The 17,848-nt window shown below is 46.3% G+C and overlaps 1 protein-coding gene across 1 annotated transcript in view; it reads right to left on the minus strand.

The window, feature by feature from the left end:
- Nucleotides 1-880: 880 nt before the first annotated feature.
- IL17RD (interleukin 17 receptor D) overlaps nt 881-17,848 on the minus strand; it is a 57,370-nt gene continuing 40,402 nt past the window's right edge. The window contains exons 3-13 of the mRNA XM_087825040.1: nt 16,857-16,982; nt 13,143-13,261; nt 12,500-12,620; nt 10,616-10,660; nt 10,373-10,524; nt 9,011-9,076; nt 7,732-7,786; nt 7,149-7,259; nt 6,218-6,402; nt 2,810-3,746; nt 881-2,094 (exon numbers count right to left, since the gene is read on the minus strand). Of these exons, the coding sequence (XP_087681166.1) occupies nt 1,982-2,094; nt 2,810-3,746; nt 6,218-6,402; nt 7,149-7,259; nt 7,732-7,786; nt 9,011-9,076; nt 10,373-10,524; nt 10,616-10,660; nt 12,500-12,620; nt 13,143-13,261; nt 16,857-16,982 (2,030 nt within the window). The 3' untranslated portion in view covers nt 881-1,981. The remainder of the gene's footprint in view (nt 2,095-2,809; nt 3,747-6,217; nt 6,403-7,148; nt 7,260-7,731; nt 7,787-9,010; nt 9,077-10,372; nt 10,525-10,615; nt 10,661-12,499; nt 12,621-13,142; nt 13,262-16,856; nt 16,983-17,848) is intronic.

Consider the following 17,848-nt stretch of genomic DNA (forward strand, 5'->3'; position numbering starts at 1 on the left):
AAGCTGAATATCTATCCTAAAAGTGGCTCTTACTGGCTCCTTTGGGGCATGCATCATTTGGTCTCAACAAGAAATATCTGTCATAATGTTCCAAAGTGAATTTTCGTATGCTAGCAAGTTTGAAGTGACCAATCTCCTTTACAGAATGCATGCTGGGGTAGAATGGAAGGAGAGTCACATGAGGGTAGGAGCTCTGTGCTTGTCCTGTATTCCACGGTGACAACATGGAACGTCTCTTCTCCAACAAGATGCCTGGTTTTATGGGGGAGGCAGTTCTGTTGCTCACTTGTCTCTCCCTCAGGGCAGCTGCAGGAAACTCGATGCCAGAGAACAGCCGATCACGTTCTTCCCCCAAGAAGCTGCCAGCTGCCTTTACAGAGCAGGGAGTGTGGCATCTGCATCAAAAATACACACAAACCTCTTCTTTCCAGGAGGGTTGTAAACCTTCCCTTCCCCACCTGCCAAGCATGTGCTTGGAAAGAGAAGTCCTGCGCCATTCCATCTCCCACCCCTCCTCAGGATGTTCCTCGGCGTCCTCTTTAATATCAGTTCTATTTGCTGGAGTCAAAACCATGGTCCCTGGTGTGATTGCTGAGAAAGCGGTGGCACCTATGAAAAAGTGGAAAAGGAAGCTCACATGCCCAGAAGGGCAAGGGGAGGAAAAGGGAACAACTGTTTTCCCTTTGGAAACAGAAATTCTGTAGAGAAGTCATTCATAAAAACAGAACATTTGCTTTTGCTTTTCAAAGAAAATTCCTTCCTCCTAAGCTCTAAATAGCTGTTTTTGGTAGGATGGAGCACAAGAGACAAATCTTTTACCGGGTAACTACAACATAAACACAAAGTGAAACATCAGTCACAGGCTGGGTTGTGGGAGGAATACTTTAAGATTCAAGAATTTAATGATTTCAGGTCTCATGTCTTCCTTAGACAATATTCAAAGAGCACATTCATCTTTGGGACAGCCCCCTCCTTTTCACCTTCTCAAAAAGAGGTTTGTCATTAGTCAAAACCAATTCAGCAGATTAACTGGCCACCACCTCCACACACTGCCATATTTCAGTGGATTCTGACCCTGAATATTCTGGACACAGCTTTAGACCAGAGGCCAACCGAACGCATGAACTGCAACTTTCAGTATTACAGCCCAGTTGTGTATCAGTCTCTTAAAAATAAAACTCTAGACACCAACATCTGAGATACAACGAGTAAATGTAGCCCAGGAAATCTTGGGAGGCAGATCTGGCGTTTGCATGATGCCTACTTAGACCAAGAGGTGCTCTTCGGTGCTGAGCTCTGGTGGCTTTTCATGCTGACCAGACCATCTCAGAAAGAATGGTTTAGATGGTCGTCCTGGCCCTGCAACTTCCACCTCAGTTAGCCATGCCACCCACTAATACATAAAGACTCACTTTATGAGAGATGATTACATGTTGTTACTTTCTTGACCTTTTTTAACACCCATGGCAACATAAGTTCCACACCAAAAATGAACAGGAATATCATCTGTAATGACATGGATTCCAGATAGACTGACAATTGATTTCTGTGCGGTTATAAAAACATTAAAAGTGCTTTTTCTACAAAGCATTTCAAATCAAAACAGCCAACAGTGAATAGGCAAAGTTTGCAGAGATAAATTAAGTCTGAACGATCAGTGCAGGTATTTTCCTGTTTCTCTTTATGTTTCCTCCCTATCTCCCAGTATTGGCTCTAACCCAAGGTCTGACCTACCATGGCAAGCTGTTGTCAGATCTTATGGACATGCCCTTTCCAAGCTCCATATGGTTTTAGAAAACTGGAGACTTTGCCAAGATATCTGTTAGAGGATAGGAGCAAGGAGAACAAGTACTGGCACGAATTTCACTCCAAACATCCTTGTAGGAGACCACAGCCCAAGTGGGCTACACAACCAGAGATGAGCTGGGGAACCAGAGAGAGGCGGCAGCTAAAGTGGCAATGCTTAGACTCTTCCATTTCGTTACAAAGGGGCAACCGTGTGGAGTTCACCAGTGTAGTTGCAGCAACCAGGTTCTGCTTTATACACCCCAGAAGTGAGGAGCTTGGACGGAAGGGCAGGAGGGTCCTCCTCACCTAAGGAAAGAAGAGAGAACAGAGCCACATGTCATTGCATCTCGCTGGGTGCTCAGGACAGAACATGGCAGAATCTGGGTTTAGGCAAGTGAGGCAGGCATCCCAACCAGCTCAAGATGGGTCACGCTCATGCTACTAAGAGGTCCTAGTTCCCTTGGCTGAGGGTCAAGGGTTTGCATGCATGACTCCAACTAGTCAGTCACAGCAAGGAGCAGCCTGACACGGCAGCCAGCAGGGGTTCCCTGGGGAAGTGGGGCCTCCTACAGAGCTCTACCTGGAGCCTGCGCGGAGAGAATACCGCATCCGTGAACCCCAGGTTCAACAGTTACGGCTTTAAAGACATGGGAGGACCAGGGATAGTGAACACTGCAAGTCCCAACAAAGATCCAGGCCTACAGGTCTTCACCTAACACTGCTGGGGCCACTGCTTTTTGGTATTCAGATGCTTTCGGAGTTTAGGAGGGTGACAGAATGCACATACTGTATACTGCCTAACACGGGGCTGGGCAGCTCACCATAACTTAGCATCAGCTCCCACACGTGAACGTGCCCATTACCTGAAGCTATCAATGCAGCTGTGCTACTTCCCATCGGGTTTCACTGCCAAATAACTTTACACCCAAACTAGGAAAACACTCTCAGATTTCGGATTAGGAACCAACGCTGTGGCCTCATGGGAACCACCCACGGGCTCTCCGGGCCCCCAGCGCCTTACCCAGGCCTGAGGACGACGACACGCTCTCCGTCAGCGAGGACGTTTCCGTTTGGTCCGCCGAGAGTCCCTCCATCAGGGGCAGAGACAGCTCCGAGGAGGGCACCGACGAGTCATAGATGCCCGAGTCCCGGGGCAGGCCCGAGGCGCCCGCGGCCTTCCCCGCGCGCAGCGGGGGCTGCAGGCCTGAGCCGGCGCCAGGCCCGGCCTCCGCCTCCGCGTCCTCGTCCAGGCCGGGCTGCTGCCCCTCGGAGCGCGAGCCCGCGGGCGACGCGGGGGCCTGCGCCCCGGCCTTGGGGCAGAGGTCGCCCTCCGGCCCCGGCTTGCACATGACGTCATTCAGAACCAGGCCCGAGTCAAACTTCTCCAGGACCGGCTCCCGGGCGCGGGGCGGGGGAGGGTGGGAGGAAACGAACTGCTTCTCAAACCAGTCGGGCTCCTCGTCGATAAACTGGTGCATGTTGCAGATGGCGACGTACAGCGACCGGCCCGACTTGCTCCGGAAGTAGTTCCTGCGGCTGACGTTTCCGGGGTGCGGCCCGGGCTCCCGGACGCTGTGGTCTCGCGAGTGCAGGTGGGAGCAGAGCTGGGGGAGGTTGTCCATGAGCTTGTACTTGGTGCTCAGGTCCAGGACGCCGGGAACGTCTCCCTCGCAGGAATAGTCGAAGTAGACGGCGATGAACTTGCTGAGCGCCGCCGAGGAGCTCTGCTTGGCCTGGCGCAGCTTCTCGGCGATGGCGGCCACGGCCACCAGGAAGAGCTCCCCCTGCCCCGGGCCTCGGCCGCCTCCTTTGTGCTTGTAGTTCTTCTTGTCCACAAAGTACTTCATGCCTTTGGAACAGACCACGATGATGAACTGGGACTCGTGGATCTTCTGGATGACCCATTCTCTCTGCCCTTCTCTGCAGAGGCTGAAGTCTTCCCACAGGTCCAGAGCCACCTGGAAAGAGAACAGGACCCGGACTCAGACAGCCTGGAGTGTCCAGCAGGAATGGGAATGTTACAAGGAGGGCACATTCTCTCTCCCTGAATCATTATTAGCAGCTCCGTGGTTACCTGGCTCCAAGGAACAGCTAACATTCCATGGGTGACAGTCACACACCAGACCCTCTGCATCATGCCCTCATTTTAGCATAATGGGGGATCGTTACCACTCTTGTCCTACAGGTGAAAAGACGGAAGCACAGAGCTTCTAGCAACCTGCCCAAGTTACATACTGCACGTGAGGCGCTCAAGGAGCTTAAGAGTGTGGTGCAGAGCATGGAAAATGGGGGCACTGGGGTTGGTCTGTCTGATGAGTGAGGCTGCCTACATGGGGGGCAGGTCCCAGAGAGAAAGTTGGAAGGTGATAATAGAGGGACCCCAAAGTGGGTTGAGAAAGGCCCAGGTATGGATGCCAGAGTCACCCACAATGCTGGATGACTCATGTCCAGAGAAAGTGACTGACAAACGCCCCCTCCCCCCCAGCCACTCTCAAAACCATGGTGTTTACTATTGGTCAGGAGAGGAGGGTGGTAAACTGCAGTAACATGGCCATTCTGGTTAACTCACTGGGGAGTGACGGGCACTTTCCACCATAACGTCACAGTGGTCTACATGGTCACATCCATACAAGGCTTTTAACCCCAAGAGGAATCTGGTAGGGAATTTGGGGGTGGGGGAGGAAAACCAGGCCCCCTCAGAGGGCTTCACCTTCTCAGACCATTTTCGTCTGATTCTGCTGAAATCATCTCTCGGCAGTTGTATCTTTCTCTTCCCTTCTGTAGTTCAGAACCTAATTCCCAATGGCCATGCCTGAACACAGCAGCCACAGCCTGTTAAGGGGAAAGGGGACCTGAAATGACTGTCTTTCTCTTCTGCTCTATGGTGTTATCAAAGGGAAGAAACCCCTAACATCTATCCACTTGCTGAAAAAATCCTGAATTGTCTTACACTTGCCCTAATTCTTCTAAACGTTATAAATTCTAATAAATAACTGGGATTAGCCCTGGCCAGTGTGGCTCAGTGGCTAAAGCGTTGGCATCTCAGGTTCACTTTTTGGTCAAGGACAATGTACCTAGGCTCAATCCCCGGCCCTTGTCAGGGCATATGCAGGAGGCAACCAATTGATGTCTCTCATATTGATGTCTCTCTCTCTCTCTGAAAAGCAATGGAAAAAATATCCTCCGGTGAGGATTAAAAAATATGTATCAATGGAAAAAAACACAAAATGGATTATATACCAAGTATTTTTTTAAATGTTCCTATCTTTGATCCAGCAATTCCACTTCCAGGCATTTGTCTTTGGAAAATCATCAGAAATGAGGCCACACTGAACTCCTGAGATGTTTAACAATTTGAAATAACATTATGGATCAAGTGGTTATTTAAAATTGCAGTTTACGGAAAACTGCTAATTATGTAAAAAGCTATTAAAGAGACAGAAAAAATAATTCCAAGCTACTACCCAAAATGCAAAACTGTATGTATGACTTCATCTATGCAGAAAGAGGCTGGAAGGAAATACACCAAATATTAACCATGGGCCCTCTTTTCCCCAAGTTGAGATTACAGGCCATTTTTTTGTCATATTTTTCTAGTTTCCAAATTTTCTACAGTATTACACACATAATTGGGGTTGTCTGTATCTGAAGACAGCATGCAGCACAGACTAAAGTTTGCTGCTGTTTTTCAGCATATGTGCTAATCTGCCAACTTCTCCACCTTCCTGCACTGGGAAACCGGGCCAGCCTTGTAAAGCACGTTTTTTGACACTAGGGGGCAGCCTCACCACATGGAGAGATTCTGAGAAACCTACCAGCATGGACAAATAACCCAACTACATAATTATGATACTATTCTTGCAGTTGTAAGAAACAGTGTGTTCTCCATGAGAGCTTTAGACTTCATTCTAAAATTAACACTATAATACAGAAAAGCTACAAATGGGTAGCTTAACTCAAAAGAACAGGTAAGAAACCAGAGCAGACCAATTTAAGCAGCTTGATGATTATTTTTCCCTTCTTAGCAAAGCTCCTCCAAAGAACTGTCAAACCTGCTACTTTACTTGTATTCTTCCTTTGACCCTCTGATGCTCACCAGGATATGTCGAGTGACCTCCTCTCCCCACCCCCACTAAGTACTCCCAGGGCAGCTGCCATTTCCCCCCCTGCTACTTCCTGCCAAGTGGGTGCCACTCAAGGCTTCCGAGCAGGAGTGTTTGGTTGGGACAGAACTGAGTATTAGAAAACATTTAGTGCTAGTGATGAGCAGAACAGACTGAAAGAAGAGTTCCAGGCTGACCCCAATTTGGAAGCCAGGCACTACCGGAGGGCAGGTGTCACAGAAGGAGGCCTGGAGGCAGGGACAGGTGGCCAGGAGAGGGTGCAGAGCATGTGCCCCACTAAACAGAAGAGACTTTAGATTCCTTACCTCACAGCCACAGAAGTCCTGGAGGAAGTAGGCAAAACACTGGACAACATTCATGTGATTCTGGCCATCTTTACTGGAATAGCAGAGGAAGACCTTCGGCCGCGGCCAGAGCCTCTCTCTGGGGAGTGCTGTGGTGTAGGTGGAGGACTCAGAACTCTCCTCATCTAAATGTGAATATATATTTTCTAAATTGGAAAAGAAGATAGGATTGACAGCTATAAGCAATGCTTGGTCCTGTTCCCTAAGACTGGGGACCTATTGTTATCTTCAAGAAACAAAAGGTGACATGTCCACAAAGAGCACTCCCAATTCCCCAGCTCCACCAGCCCCTTGGGTCACATCCAGTGGAGCAACAAATGGCCAAAATTTGCTCTTCACCTAAAACTGACCTTGAGAAAGCCAAGAACACTTTAGGAACCACCCTAGTCAGCAGAGAGCATCCAGAACCAACTCTTGCAACCCTGAACGCACCTACTGGACAAATTAGCACTGGCAGAGCACACCTTTTTCAAAGACACTTTTTTATTGAGGTATAATTTACAAGGTAAAATGCATAAATCTTAAGAGTATATCTCAAATTATTATCTAAGTGTGTACCTATGTAACCACCATTCAGATCAAAATACAGGACATTTCCAACTCCCCAGAAGGTTCCCTCCTGACACCTGGCTTTTATAAGTGGATCAAACCCTACCTTTATCCTGACTCATGCCTTTATACTTCCTTGATGCTCTTGAATTTACTATCCCAAGTTTGAGAACAGAAGTACGCCTGTCCTTTTAGTGGCTCCTGAGTTAATTTTAATTTTAATTCTAGGAAGTACAGAAGCCAGGAAACTGACTACAAGGAGCTATGTGGCCTCCCAGATGCCCACCTGGAGGGACCAAGCACTCTGGTCCTGCCCCTTGGCAAGGAAATACCACACACATACCTTGTTGCTTCTTGCGGCACATCACAGTGAAGAGTGTGGCGAATGCCGATATGACCACCAGTGGCACAGTGATGGCAACGGCTCTGATAGGCCCAGCCCATGGGGAATGCACTGGGAAATTTCAAAGGGAAGGCTTTTAAACTTAAGCAGCATAACAGCTTCAAAGAGAATTTTTTTTTTCCCCAGTGTAAGCCATATAACAGGTTCTAGGACCCCTCTGACCACCTTTCTCTAGTACTCGTTTGGTAATTTTAAAAGGATTCATTTTGAAGAAACAATTCAGCAGTTAGTCTGCTAACTGTAAATACTTTTCAGTGAGAATTTTGCCTAAGGAAACCTCCCCCTCCCACCTCCACTTTTCTTCCAGGACAATTGACTATTTATTTAGTTCCAGAAGACACACACCACACTGGCTTTGATCTTCCAGGCATCCACATTAGGGAGGAGGAAAGTCATTTGATGGAACATCCTTCAAGAGAGAGGAGCTCAAGTTTTGTTGTGTTTTGTTTTTGTGAACCATTAGGTACAGATACCTTGGTGTGCTATAGTCTGGAGCCAACGTTTCAAACAAAAAAATTCTTACCTGGCTTTAAGGCATAATGCATCACCTTTCTTGTTGTATTAGTGTCATCCACCAGCTGCGAAACAGAGGACACTGTATTATTTTTTTAAGTGATAGCATCTCAACAGATTTCATTCTTTTGTCGTCTGTGGGCAGGGTGGGGCGGGAGGAAGGAGAATGGGGCGAGGGAAAGGGGGGCCGCTGCCTGTGATCACTTACAGGCCGAGACTAGGCATTAATGGTCTGACACATCTCTGCTTTACCAACTCAAAAGTCGTGATCTCTTCATGAACCAAAGGTGGTTTATTCATTGATAAAATCGGCCATCGAGTTCCACGTTCTAAGAATTTTCAATTGACCTGGCATCTTACCGCTGACTTTCCTGGGCCTCCATGAATGCTTTACGAGGATGTGTCTGTTCAAAACCACATCATGCTACAGAGTAATGCAAGAACTAGGTGTTTCTACCAAAATGTTAAGACATGTTAATTGTCTCTGAGTGGGAAGGCTATGGACAAATTTTTAAATTTCTCTTTCTATTTTTCTTTTACTCCCGTTTCTGTAGTATTTTTGATACTGGAAAAGAAATCTACAAAAAGAAAAAATATATACCATTTACATGCTCTTTTAAGTGGAACTTAGGACTCGTGTAAATTTACGCAGAGGAATGTCAGCAGAAACCTAGAGAAGTACAGGCAGATGTAATGGGCATAACTTTTGCTTTGCTGGGTTATCACTAAAACAAGACTTTTAGCCCTAGACAGTTTTCCTCAGTGGTTAGAGCATCGGCCCGAGGACTGAAGGGTCCCAGATTCGGTTCTGGCCAAGGGCATGTACCTCGTTTGCAGGCTCGATACCGGGCCCTGGTCGGGCATGTATGGGAAGCAAGCAATTAATGTCTCTCTCTCTCTCTCTCCTCCTTCCACTCTCTCTGAAATAATCAATGGAAAAAATATCCTCACGTAAGGATTAAAAAATAAACAAATAAAACTAGACTCTTTAGAAGCTAAGGTTTTAAAAATATACCTTTGTAAGGAAGAAGGAATGCTACATAGAAATTTTAAAATCATGGTTATATGGACTATATGGTTACATAAAAATATTTATTTGAAATATTTAATGAAAAAAAAATCAAAGATCAATTTCATATAAACTTTTAAAAGCATGTTAAGGACCATGTAAAAACATAACTGCACACCTTCAATGGCTTGAAATTTTAGTGTTGTCAACAGCTGGAATTCTAAATGAACTGGACTCATTCTGTGGAATTAATAATAGTGCTTTCTTGAGTTATACATACCTCAATTATATAATCCCCTGGAGATACATTTTGAAGGAGGCAGCTGGTTGTCTCTGTATTTTGCTCCTGCAATGAAACAATACTTTTTAAACTTGCTTCTTGGATAAAGGTCATCAGAACCCCTCTCTTCCCCCAGAACTAAAGATTTGCCACCGGTCTCAAACATGTTTTCAGGAAATGTGAATCAGATCAGAAAGCAACTGTGTTTATCTGCCATGTTATCTGAACTTCACTTTGATAAAAGGCCTAGGAGAGCCTGGGACCCCTGTCATATTATACACTTAGCTGGTGGTGCCCTCAGCAGGAACATTTCATTTGAAAACAAAGAAACTATGTAGTTAGAATACCCTTTACTTAATAAAAGGGTGCAGAAAGAAATTACCCGCCTGTGTTTGTGTTTATTTTATTTGCTAGCAGAGGGTCAAAGGAGGTGAAAGCCAGCAGGAAAGCAAAACAACACACACAGGAGCATGCCCAGGAAGATGCTGGGGTCTTCCACCACCACTAAAAGCCTCTCTTGGTGCTCCCAGGGGGCGACCTAGCAGTCCTGTGAACTTTCATAAAACATTTCCCACTCCCTCTGTCTTCAGCTTAAGAACTTGGTTACTGAGTTTCTAATTAACTTTGGCCTACATGTAAAATCAGTAGCCACTGAAATGCTAGTGACATGGCTTCTACAGGTAGTGTTTCCATTATAGCTGTGTGACCTTGAGCAAGCCAGGTGACCTCCCTGAGCCTCCGGTTCTCCCCATCTGTAAAGTGGAAATGACAGTAGCCTCTGTTTCACAGGGTTGTAAGGGTTTGAAGAGCATAAAGCTTGGTGACTGCCATACAGTGAGCACCTGATTAATGTTTTTAATATAGAAGAACAAATCAGAAATACTTATTTTGGTTCCTTGGTAATATTTTTACCAGGCTATATCACCACCAGGATAGCTGGGGTGTAGATAACTGGGGAGTGAGGAGTGACAGCAAGATGGTCTGAGACGTATCAGTGATAATATTCTGGAATATCTACTGACTGCTGAGAATCAACAACTCCTAATGCTCATGCTGAACCATCCAAATTCCAGGGGCTCAGAGGTCACTTTATATGTTTTTGGTGTGTTTTTTTTATTAATTTCAGAGAGAGGAAGGGACAGAGAGAGAGAGAGAGAGAAAAACATCAATGATGAGAGAAAGTCATTGATTGGCTGCCTCCTACATGCCCTCTACTGGGGATCGAGCCCCCAACCTGGGCACGTGCCCTGACCCAGAATCTCCTGGTCCATGGGTCGATGCTCAGCCACTGAGCCACGCCAGCTGGGGTCAGAGGTCACTTTAAAACATGCAGTGTTACACTATGTACACCTAGGGGCTCACCTGTTTACAGGTCTTTCGCTTGAAGGGTCCCTCATGCTTGAGCTTGTAATGAAGATAGAAGAAACGGAAGCCAAAGGTGTGTGGTGCGTGGTCGAAGGACACCTGCATATCCGAACCGTGCTGGGTGATATTCAGGTTCCGAGGCTTCCAGACTGGGAGGAGAAAGGACCCGAAGTGAGCACCCCGAGGCCACCTGACACCACTGGGGTGGCAACACTTGGAGACAAGAAGAGCTCTACTTACAGGGTTTACAGGCCAGGTTGTCCGGCTGTAACAACAGGTCACAGGCTATTAAGAGAGAGGCATATTTTTGGTTTTAGTTTGACATTTTTCTTGTCCAACAATTCAATAAATATAAATATCTGGCACTGGGTGTTGCTGGGAAGAATATTAAAAACATCAATTCAACAATGATTTTCAGTATAGTGCAGTTGTATCTTATGAAAACTTAAATTGTACAATATAAAAATATCAACGCAGTTCACTTTATGCCAAATAAATGGGAACAGTACCAAGTCACCCAGATTTTAAAAGCTTGTCTAGCATTACGTAGTTTCAAGGCCAGCGGTCAAGGGCAGCAGGAACGTGTTCATGCCAGTGCCACACAGAGGCTGTTTAAGCTGTAAACAGAAATGACGCTGGCCCCATCCCACTGTGGAGGTGCTTGGGCACAGGGGATGGAAGCGAGCCTCTTACCTGTCTCTATTTTAATTGTCTGTATTTTAACCGTCACTAGCATTCTAATTTAAAATCCTTTTGATGGAGTCTAAAAATGACATCAGGCATCTACTGAGGAATAGTACCCATGCTGAAAACCAGGCACCAAAGCCGGTAGCTTCGAAACATGATTTCAACTAAGCCAAACAGCTAGTTCAATATGCCATGTTGCTAACCCAGGGAGAACCCTCTGGAAAAGGTCCCTACAATTCCAAGAAAACCCAAGGTTGCCTCAAGGTCGCTACACTGAAATAGTGGTAAACACATCTCCTGCCTCCACCTCACATCCAAAAAGACACACTGACTGATTCCAATGGGAAAAATTAATCTTAAATTATTCTAGGTTTGATTTCGGCAAGCTTTTCATGAACATGTGCTTTGAATCCTCTATCTGATTGTTATGTGTAAGGCATCAAGAGATACTGTTAGGTGCTAATGGTCTTCTCCCCATGGAATCTTATTTAATTAAGAAAATGAGACCGATTGTTATAAAATAACTTTGCTGCATAGGAAACAACCAGAGTTTTAAAAAAAAGAAAGAGGGGCTATAAGAAAATAACCAGAGTAAGACTTCCACAAAGGGAAACACCGATGAAGACTCAAGTTGACAATAAAAACGTCACAGAGGAGGAGGACAGCAGCCAGACCACATAGCAGGGGATGTCGGGTCGTACTGACCTTGGAATGCCAGACAGAAAGACTGACCAGGAAGGCAAGAGAACTGCTGCAGCTCTCAGGGTGCCTGGGTCCCTGAAAGCAGCGGTACAGGGAGACGAGAGACACCGTGTGCAAAACAGACAGAAAAGGACAGCCAGGCAGCAAAGGGAACCCAGCGTGGTGAGAGGTTTTGAGGGCGGGGATCCAGAGTCAGGCTGCTGGGGTTCAGATCCCAGCTCCAGGAAGCCCTTTGACCTCTCTGTGTGTGAGTCCACATCTAATCACTGAGAAGGTAAGACCAAGTTCTTTGTAGGGTTTTCATGGAGTTAATACTTGGAAAGCATTTAGAACAGGGCCTAGCACATAGATGCTAAATAAAGAAGGAGGAAGAATAAATAAATTCCTAGGAAGAGGCGATCTCAGGAATACTGCTTAATTTTCTTAACCTAATCCTGAAAATGACAGGCAATTCCTCACCGACACCATCCTCCTGATGACAAATAAAAGGAGGAATCATTTCGTGCTTTACCCCCAAATCAACTTATACTTCTTATTCCTATTTTTTAAATTAATTTTTACTACAGGACTAACAGCACCCTGGGCCAAATCTTCATTCTACAAGTTGCTTTTCTGGATGCTTTTCTCTACTTGCTAGTTTCAGACCAGTGCTTGGTGGGCTCCTGAACACATATCTGTTGAAAATTAAAAGCAGAAGTCTCACCCTGGGAACCAGGCAGGAAAGGCCATACTCACCCCGGGTTCTGAAAAAGAAAGGGTGATAATTGCTTTCGTTTTTAATGGAAGGAAAAGGGACAATCTTTACAAAGTAATCCGTCTCGAACTTCATATTCAGGAAAGGTTGAGATTCCATTCCCTAAAAGGGAACAAAAACACATGTGATGTCGTGGAGAAATTACCCACCCCTCCACCTACCCAGGAGAGCTCAGTCCTCTCTGACTGTCACCCAGACACAGTTCCAGAGCTGGGGACGTGTCCCAGGAAAGGAGGAAGTCAGGTCTATTTTCTGAACCAAGGTCAGGTTTGGCTCCCTCCCTGACAGTGAAGATCAACAATGCCGGCTGTTCTTTGGCAAGGAAGCCAGAGCGTGTTAACACTGGACTTTGAGGGTGGTGGGGAGGAGCCCACATACAGAGCCACCTTCCAGGACGGCTGCTCCAGCGCGTAACCCGAGAGGCGTGTTTACCAGCGAGAGGTGCTGGAGGGTTTCTCAGGGAGTGTGGGGCAGGCTGGCAGCACTGCCCGCCATCTCGCCCACCTTGGCAGGTGGGGTGGACCCCACGGCCCCTCCTTCTCCAGTTTCACAGACTCTGAATAGACCATTCAGCCCCCGGAACAATGGCCTGTCTTCAGGAGCACATTCCCGTGTGTGACTTACAGTTCTTTTGAAGCTACTGTTGAGCTGCTTCGGGTCCTTTAGAATCAGTTGTTGGCACTGTCTTCCCTCTGACTTCAGCTCCTCCAGTATTACCCGGAATCCTTTTAGGAATTCGATGCCTAAGCAAAGCAGAATGCTTTTATTAAAAGTGGGCCTAATTACTTTGGAACACACTTTCCTTCCTCCGGGATTATTGTCCTCTCCACCTACACAGCAGTTAAAGGAATTCTTACTCTGGCCAGAATATCTGAGTTTATAGAAAGGAAAAACACATACTCTGCATTCCTCTGATACAGACCAGGTGATTTCCTCTGTCACACTATTACTAATGAATTAGTCTCTAATCCAGCCAGCCATTCCACAAATTCCCACTGCCTCCATGACATTAGGGTTCAAATATTGAGACTCAAGTCACAACTGATCATAAAAAAGTCCGCAGTGGGGTACATAACTCCTAGGTCATTAAACAGGGTGTATTCAATTGATAAATCCCCAGGCTGACTAGGGACTCTCCCCAAACCATGTTTCCACTTTAAGTTTTAGCCCTATATTTGCTGGCATGTTTCAATGAGCAACGTGCAAAATTCCCAACAAAGTGTGTGCCTGCACCCAAGGAGTTCCTAGGCTTGAGATTAAATAGCTTGGGAGAATGGCTATGTGATTTACAAAGCGGTACTTGCTCTAATCATGCCTGAAAGGCAGACACCCAAGAGCTGCCCAGTGTGTGCTCCTCACACAGCACTCAGAGGCCCCAGACGCCCACAGAGCCGCTGAAAGGCGCCGGCCCGGCCTCCCGCCACCTGAGCTTCCCCCGCTGCACTTCGGACTAGATGCTTTCAAAAGGATTAAGCTCTGGTGTCCACAAGAGCCAGCACCAGGCTCTGTATCCCATGGAGACTGGAGTGGTCCAACTGCAGCTGGAGATCCCCCAAGCCGGCCTCAATTGGCACGATATCGATTTCGCATTCTTTCTGAGCGCTAGACAAGTAGACGGTTTCAACCCTTCCCCTCCCAGGGCCAGAGTAATTACACAGGATGCAATTAACCAGGTGGGAAAATTATGGATGGCAAAGGCCAGGGAAATCTTTTTCTCTTTTGAATAGGTTCTCCAGTCCTGTAGCTATCTGATGAAGAACACATATTTTATGGTGGGCAGGGCAAAGGAGCTACAAGCAGAGCTTCACGTTTCAGGGGGTCTGTATGCAGCATGTGCAGGCAGAGGCTCGGCTGGACTTCTCGCACGAAGCTTCCTGTGGGGGTGACAGCCGCCGACCAACAGCCTGAGATTCAAACATGCTGACAAGTTCTCACGACTCTTTAGTAGATATCACAAAACTCACCTTTTGAGATTCCTCTTCCCCCAAAGTTTTTAAAACGAATTCTTATATTTTATACTGAGATTTAATTCATGCAATGCCCCCAGAACTACTGTTTTAACAAAAGCCAGGTGATTAATATGACTGTTCATCTCACAATTACATAAAAATTCATCAGCTGGGGTGGGGGTGGATGGTTCTAGTCATTATTATTATTTTTAATTGACTTTAGAGATGGGGGAAGGGAGAGAGAGAGAGAGAGAGAGGGCGGGAGGGGGAGGAACATGATGAGAGAGAGAAAAATCGACTGGCTGCCTCTCATATGTGCCCCAACCGGGGATCAATCCCACAACCTAGGTATGTGCTCTGACTGGGAATTGAACCCACAACCACAGTGTTGTTGGTGTGCAAGACAATGCTCCAACCAAGCCACAACAGCCAGGGCTCAAGTCCTTATTTTTAAAAAGACCTGCCCAGTCTGGGAGTGGGGGAAAGGACAGCAAATATAAATCTTAAATCATAGTACTATTGGCACCTTGTAGTGAAAGAATGTTTAGCAATTTTATAGGGCAGCTTCCCATAAAGGAACTTATCTACCCCTTCCGGTCACTTAAGCCATTAAATCCCCCTAACAACCACAGAAAGAAGGTATTATCATCCCCATTCTATGGATGGAGAAACTGAGGTGCAGAGACACTAAATGACTTGCTCAGGGTCACACCAGAATTAAACGGCAGAGGTGGGATTCAAACCCAGAATGCTCTTAACCCATAGGCTTTTCTGGCTCCCAAAGAACTTCCTTGACAGGACCCCACAGAAACTGATAGAACCTGTCCAGCGACACACACACCCCACTGGCCAAATCATCATGTAAAGCACAACCTTCTGCCTCACTGTTCCACATGCTGGTTTTCCTACCACCAGCTCACGTCTCTTACTTTCATTCTAAAAAGGGAGCCTGCAATTCATCAGGCCAACCCCTCAGCTATTTAGCCTTACATGGAACGACCACTTCCCTTTTATCCACAGAGAATGTTTGTATCTGTAAATGTTAAGATAATGTTATTTTTGGAAACCCATTGGGTTCAGACCCAGCAGTATTTACGTGGATAAGTGAGTCAGGCTCACGGATCTGACTCACCCTCCCTCTCTCTGCACTCACCTCTCCTGCGATCTGGTTCTTATGAGATTTATCCCATTCAGATTTTATTTTACTTTTCCCTTGGCCAGTTTTTTTTTAAAATCCTAAGACTGGGTGGCAATGTCAAAGGACCAGGTTCTGATGATGATAACAATAGCCACAGTTTTTTAAGAGCTCTCTCTAAAAATGTACTGTGTGTGCCCCGCTGGCGTGACTCAGCAGTTGAGCACCGACCTAGGATACAGGAGATCGAGGTTCGATTCCCGGTCAGGGCACATGCCAAGGTTGCGGGCTCAATCCCCAGTAGGGGGCGTGCAGGAGGCAGCCGATCAATGAATCTCTCATTGATGTTTCTATCTCCCTCTCCCCCTCTCCCTTCTTCTCTCTGAAATCTAATAAAGACATATTTAAAAAAATACTTTAAAAATATAAATAAAAATAAATAAATAAGAATGTATTGTGTGTGTGTGTCTCTAATTCTTACAACAAGCCCAACGTCAGTCATCTGCACTTTATAGATGGGGAAGCTGGGGCTCAGTGAGGACTGAAGACCTCTTGTGATTCTGGGTTCAAACCCAGGCCCATCTGAAGAAATGGGTCCTCCCCATGTCCTACACTCAGCTATGGATCTTCTCCTGTGTATTGTCAATTCACTGAAGAGGACAAGCAGACATGGCCCTAACCTGAATCAGGCCAGATAATGTGGGTTTGCTTTTTCTGTTTCTTTGTTTTAGTTTGGTTTTTCTGGCCCACAAAGTTCAAATAAAAATTCAATAAGTTGCCAACATTTAAAAATTGTTGGTTTCATGGTTTCCCATGAAAACTGGGATTTTCCTGAAAACTCACAAAATGTGCCAATGCTGGGCCTGCACATCTCTGTGTGGCTAGAGACCATTAATGCTGGATGCCGAAGCATTCACGTCCTTGGACGGGCCACCCATCCTCCCACTTCGGCTGAGACACAGAGGCCAAGCAAGGCCTGTGCCATCTATCACTCACACACTAGTATGTTTCAAACCCACATCTCTCTCAATAACAGCCAAGGGAGCAAAAGAGGAGCCACAGGGCACAGCAGCAAGCCGTGAGCATGCCCAGCATGAGGATGCATAAAAGTAGGAGGTGTATCTGTGCCCAAGCCAACGAAAGCTACTCTCACGTCAAAACCTGGCTGGTCCCTGGAGGCTGTCAGGTTTGGGACCCCTGCACTGGGCACTACCCACCCAGGCCACCACGGTGGACTCCATTTTGACCACTTACCAAGGGCCCCTGGGGACCAAAGAATGGTGACTGCCACTTGGTCGTGGCACGCATACTGACTGATGGTGATGTTCTGGGCATCAGCAATCACATGCTTCCCCACTGGATTCAAGTATGTGGTACAGTCTAGAAAGGTGGGATAACAAGAACAGTCACATTTAAAATTTTATTTTTTATTTCTAAGTTCATCTTCTCAAATTACACAGAGCATGTCTGCAGGTGGCCAAATCCATTCTGTGTGCCTCAAAAGCCCAAATACGGCATCAAAGGCTGACTGTTTGGAAAACTATAAGATGCTGCAGTGGGATTTATTTATAGCACCACCCCTACCCTCCACCCCTTGAGTTAAATTCCAGGACAAGGTTAGAAGAAGGATCCTATACGAGCTGGAGTTTGTGTGTGCATGTGGCACAAACTTTTTTATTATTAGGACATTTGACCCAAATCAATAATTATTTACATCAATTCGGTTTTCAGCATTAGAGCTACTGATTTGAAACAAAACAATGGCTAAGTAATCTGGGTTTGCTTGTTTTCAGAAGAAACCTAGAGGGCTGGTGTCTGGGGAGACAAAAATAAAATGAAGACATGAACGTACAGGAGAGGAAAGACTGTTAACAATCCAGTCAGCAGCTGCAAAAGATACTGACCGACTTAATGATAAGTAAAGCACCTTCAAATGTTAACTAGCATCAAAAAAGGTAAAATTTTTGTTCCCATACACCATGTGTCATCAGAGACACCACAGCACCACCAAATCCAGAGTCCACACTGCTGAAAACAAACCAAAAAAGCCCCCGGATTATTTGACTGTCTGAGGACAGCATTCACCGCCACCTGTCAATGCAGCCGTGACTGTGGGAGCAGCTGTGCCACCTGGTTTTGCTAAATACACCTTCAAAGCCTGCAAGATCCTAAAGAGCTGCCAGAGGCTTCCAGCCAGACGGGGGCTGGGATTCCTGAGAATGGCCGCAGGCCCTTCTGGCCACTCG

This window comes from Miniopterus natalensis, chromosome 15, assembly GCF_054644295.1.
Source record: "Miniopterus natalensis isolate mMinNat1 chromosome 15, mMinNat1.hap1, whole genome shotgun sequence".
In the NCBI taxonomy this organism is placed as follows: domain Eukaryota; kingdom Metazoa; phylum Chordata; class Mammalia; order Chiroptera; family Miniopteridae; genus Miniopterus; species Miniopterus natalensis.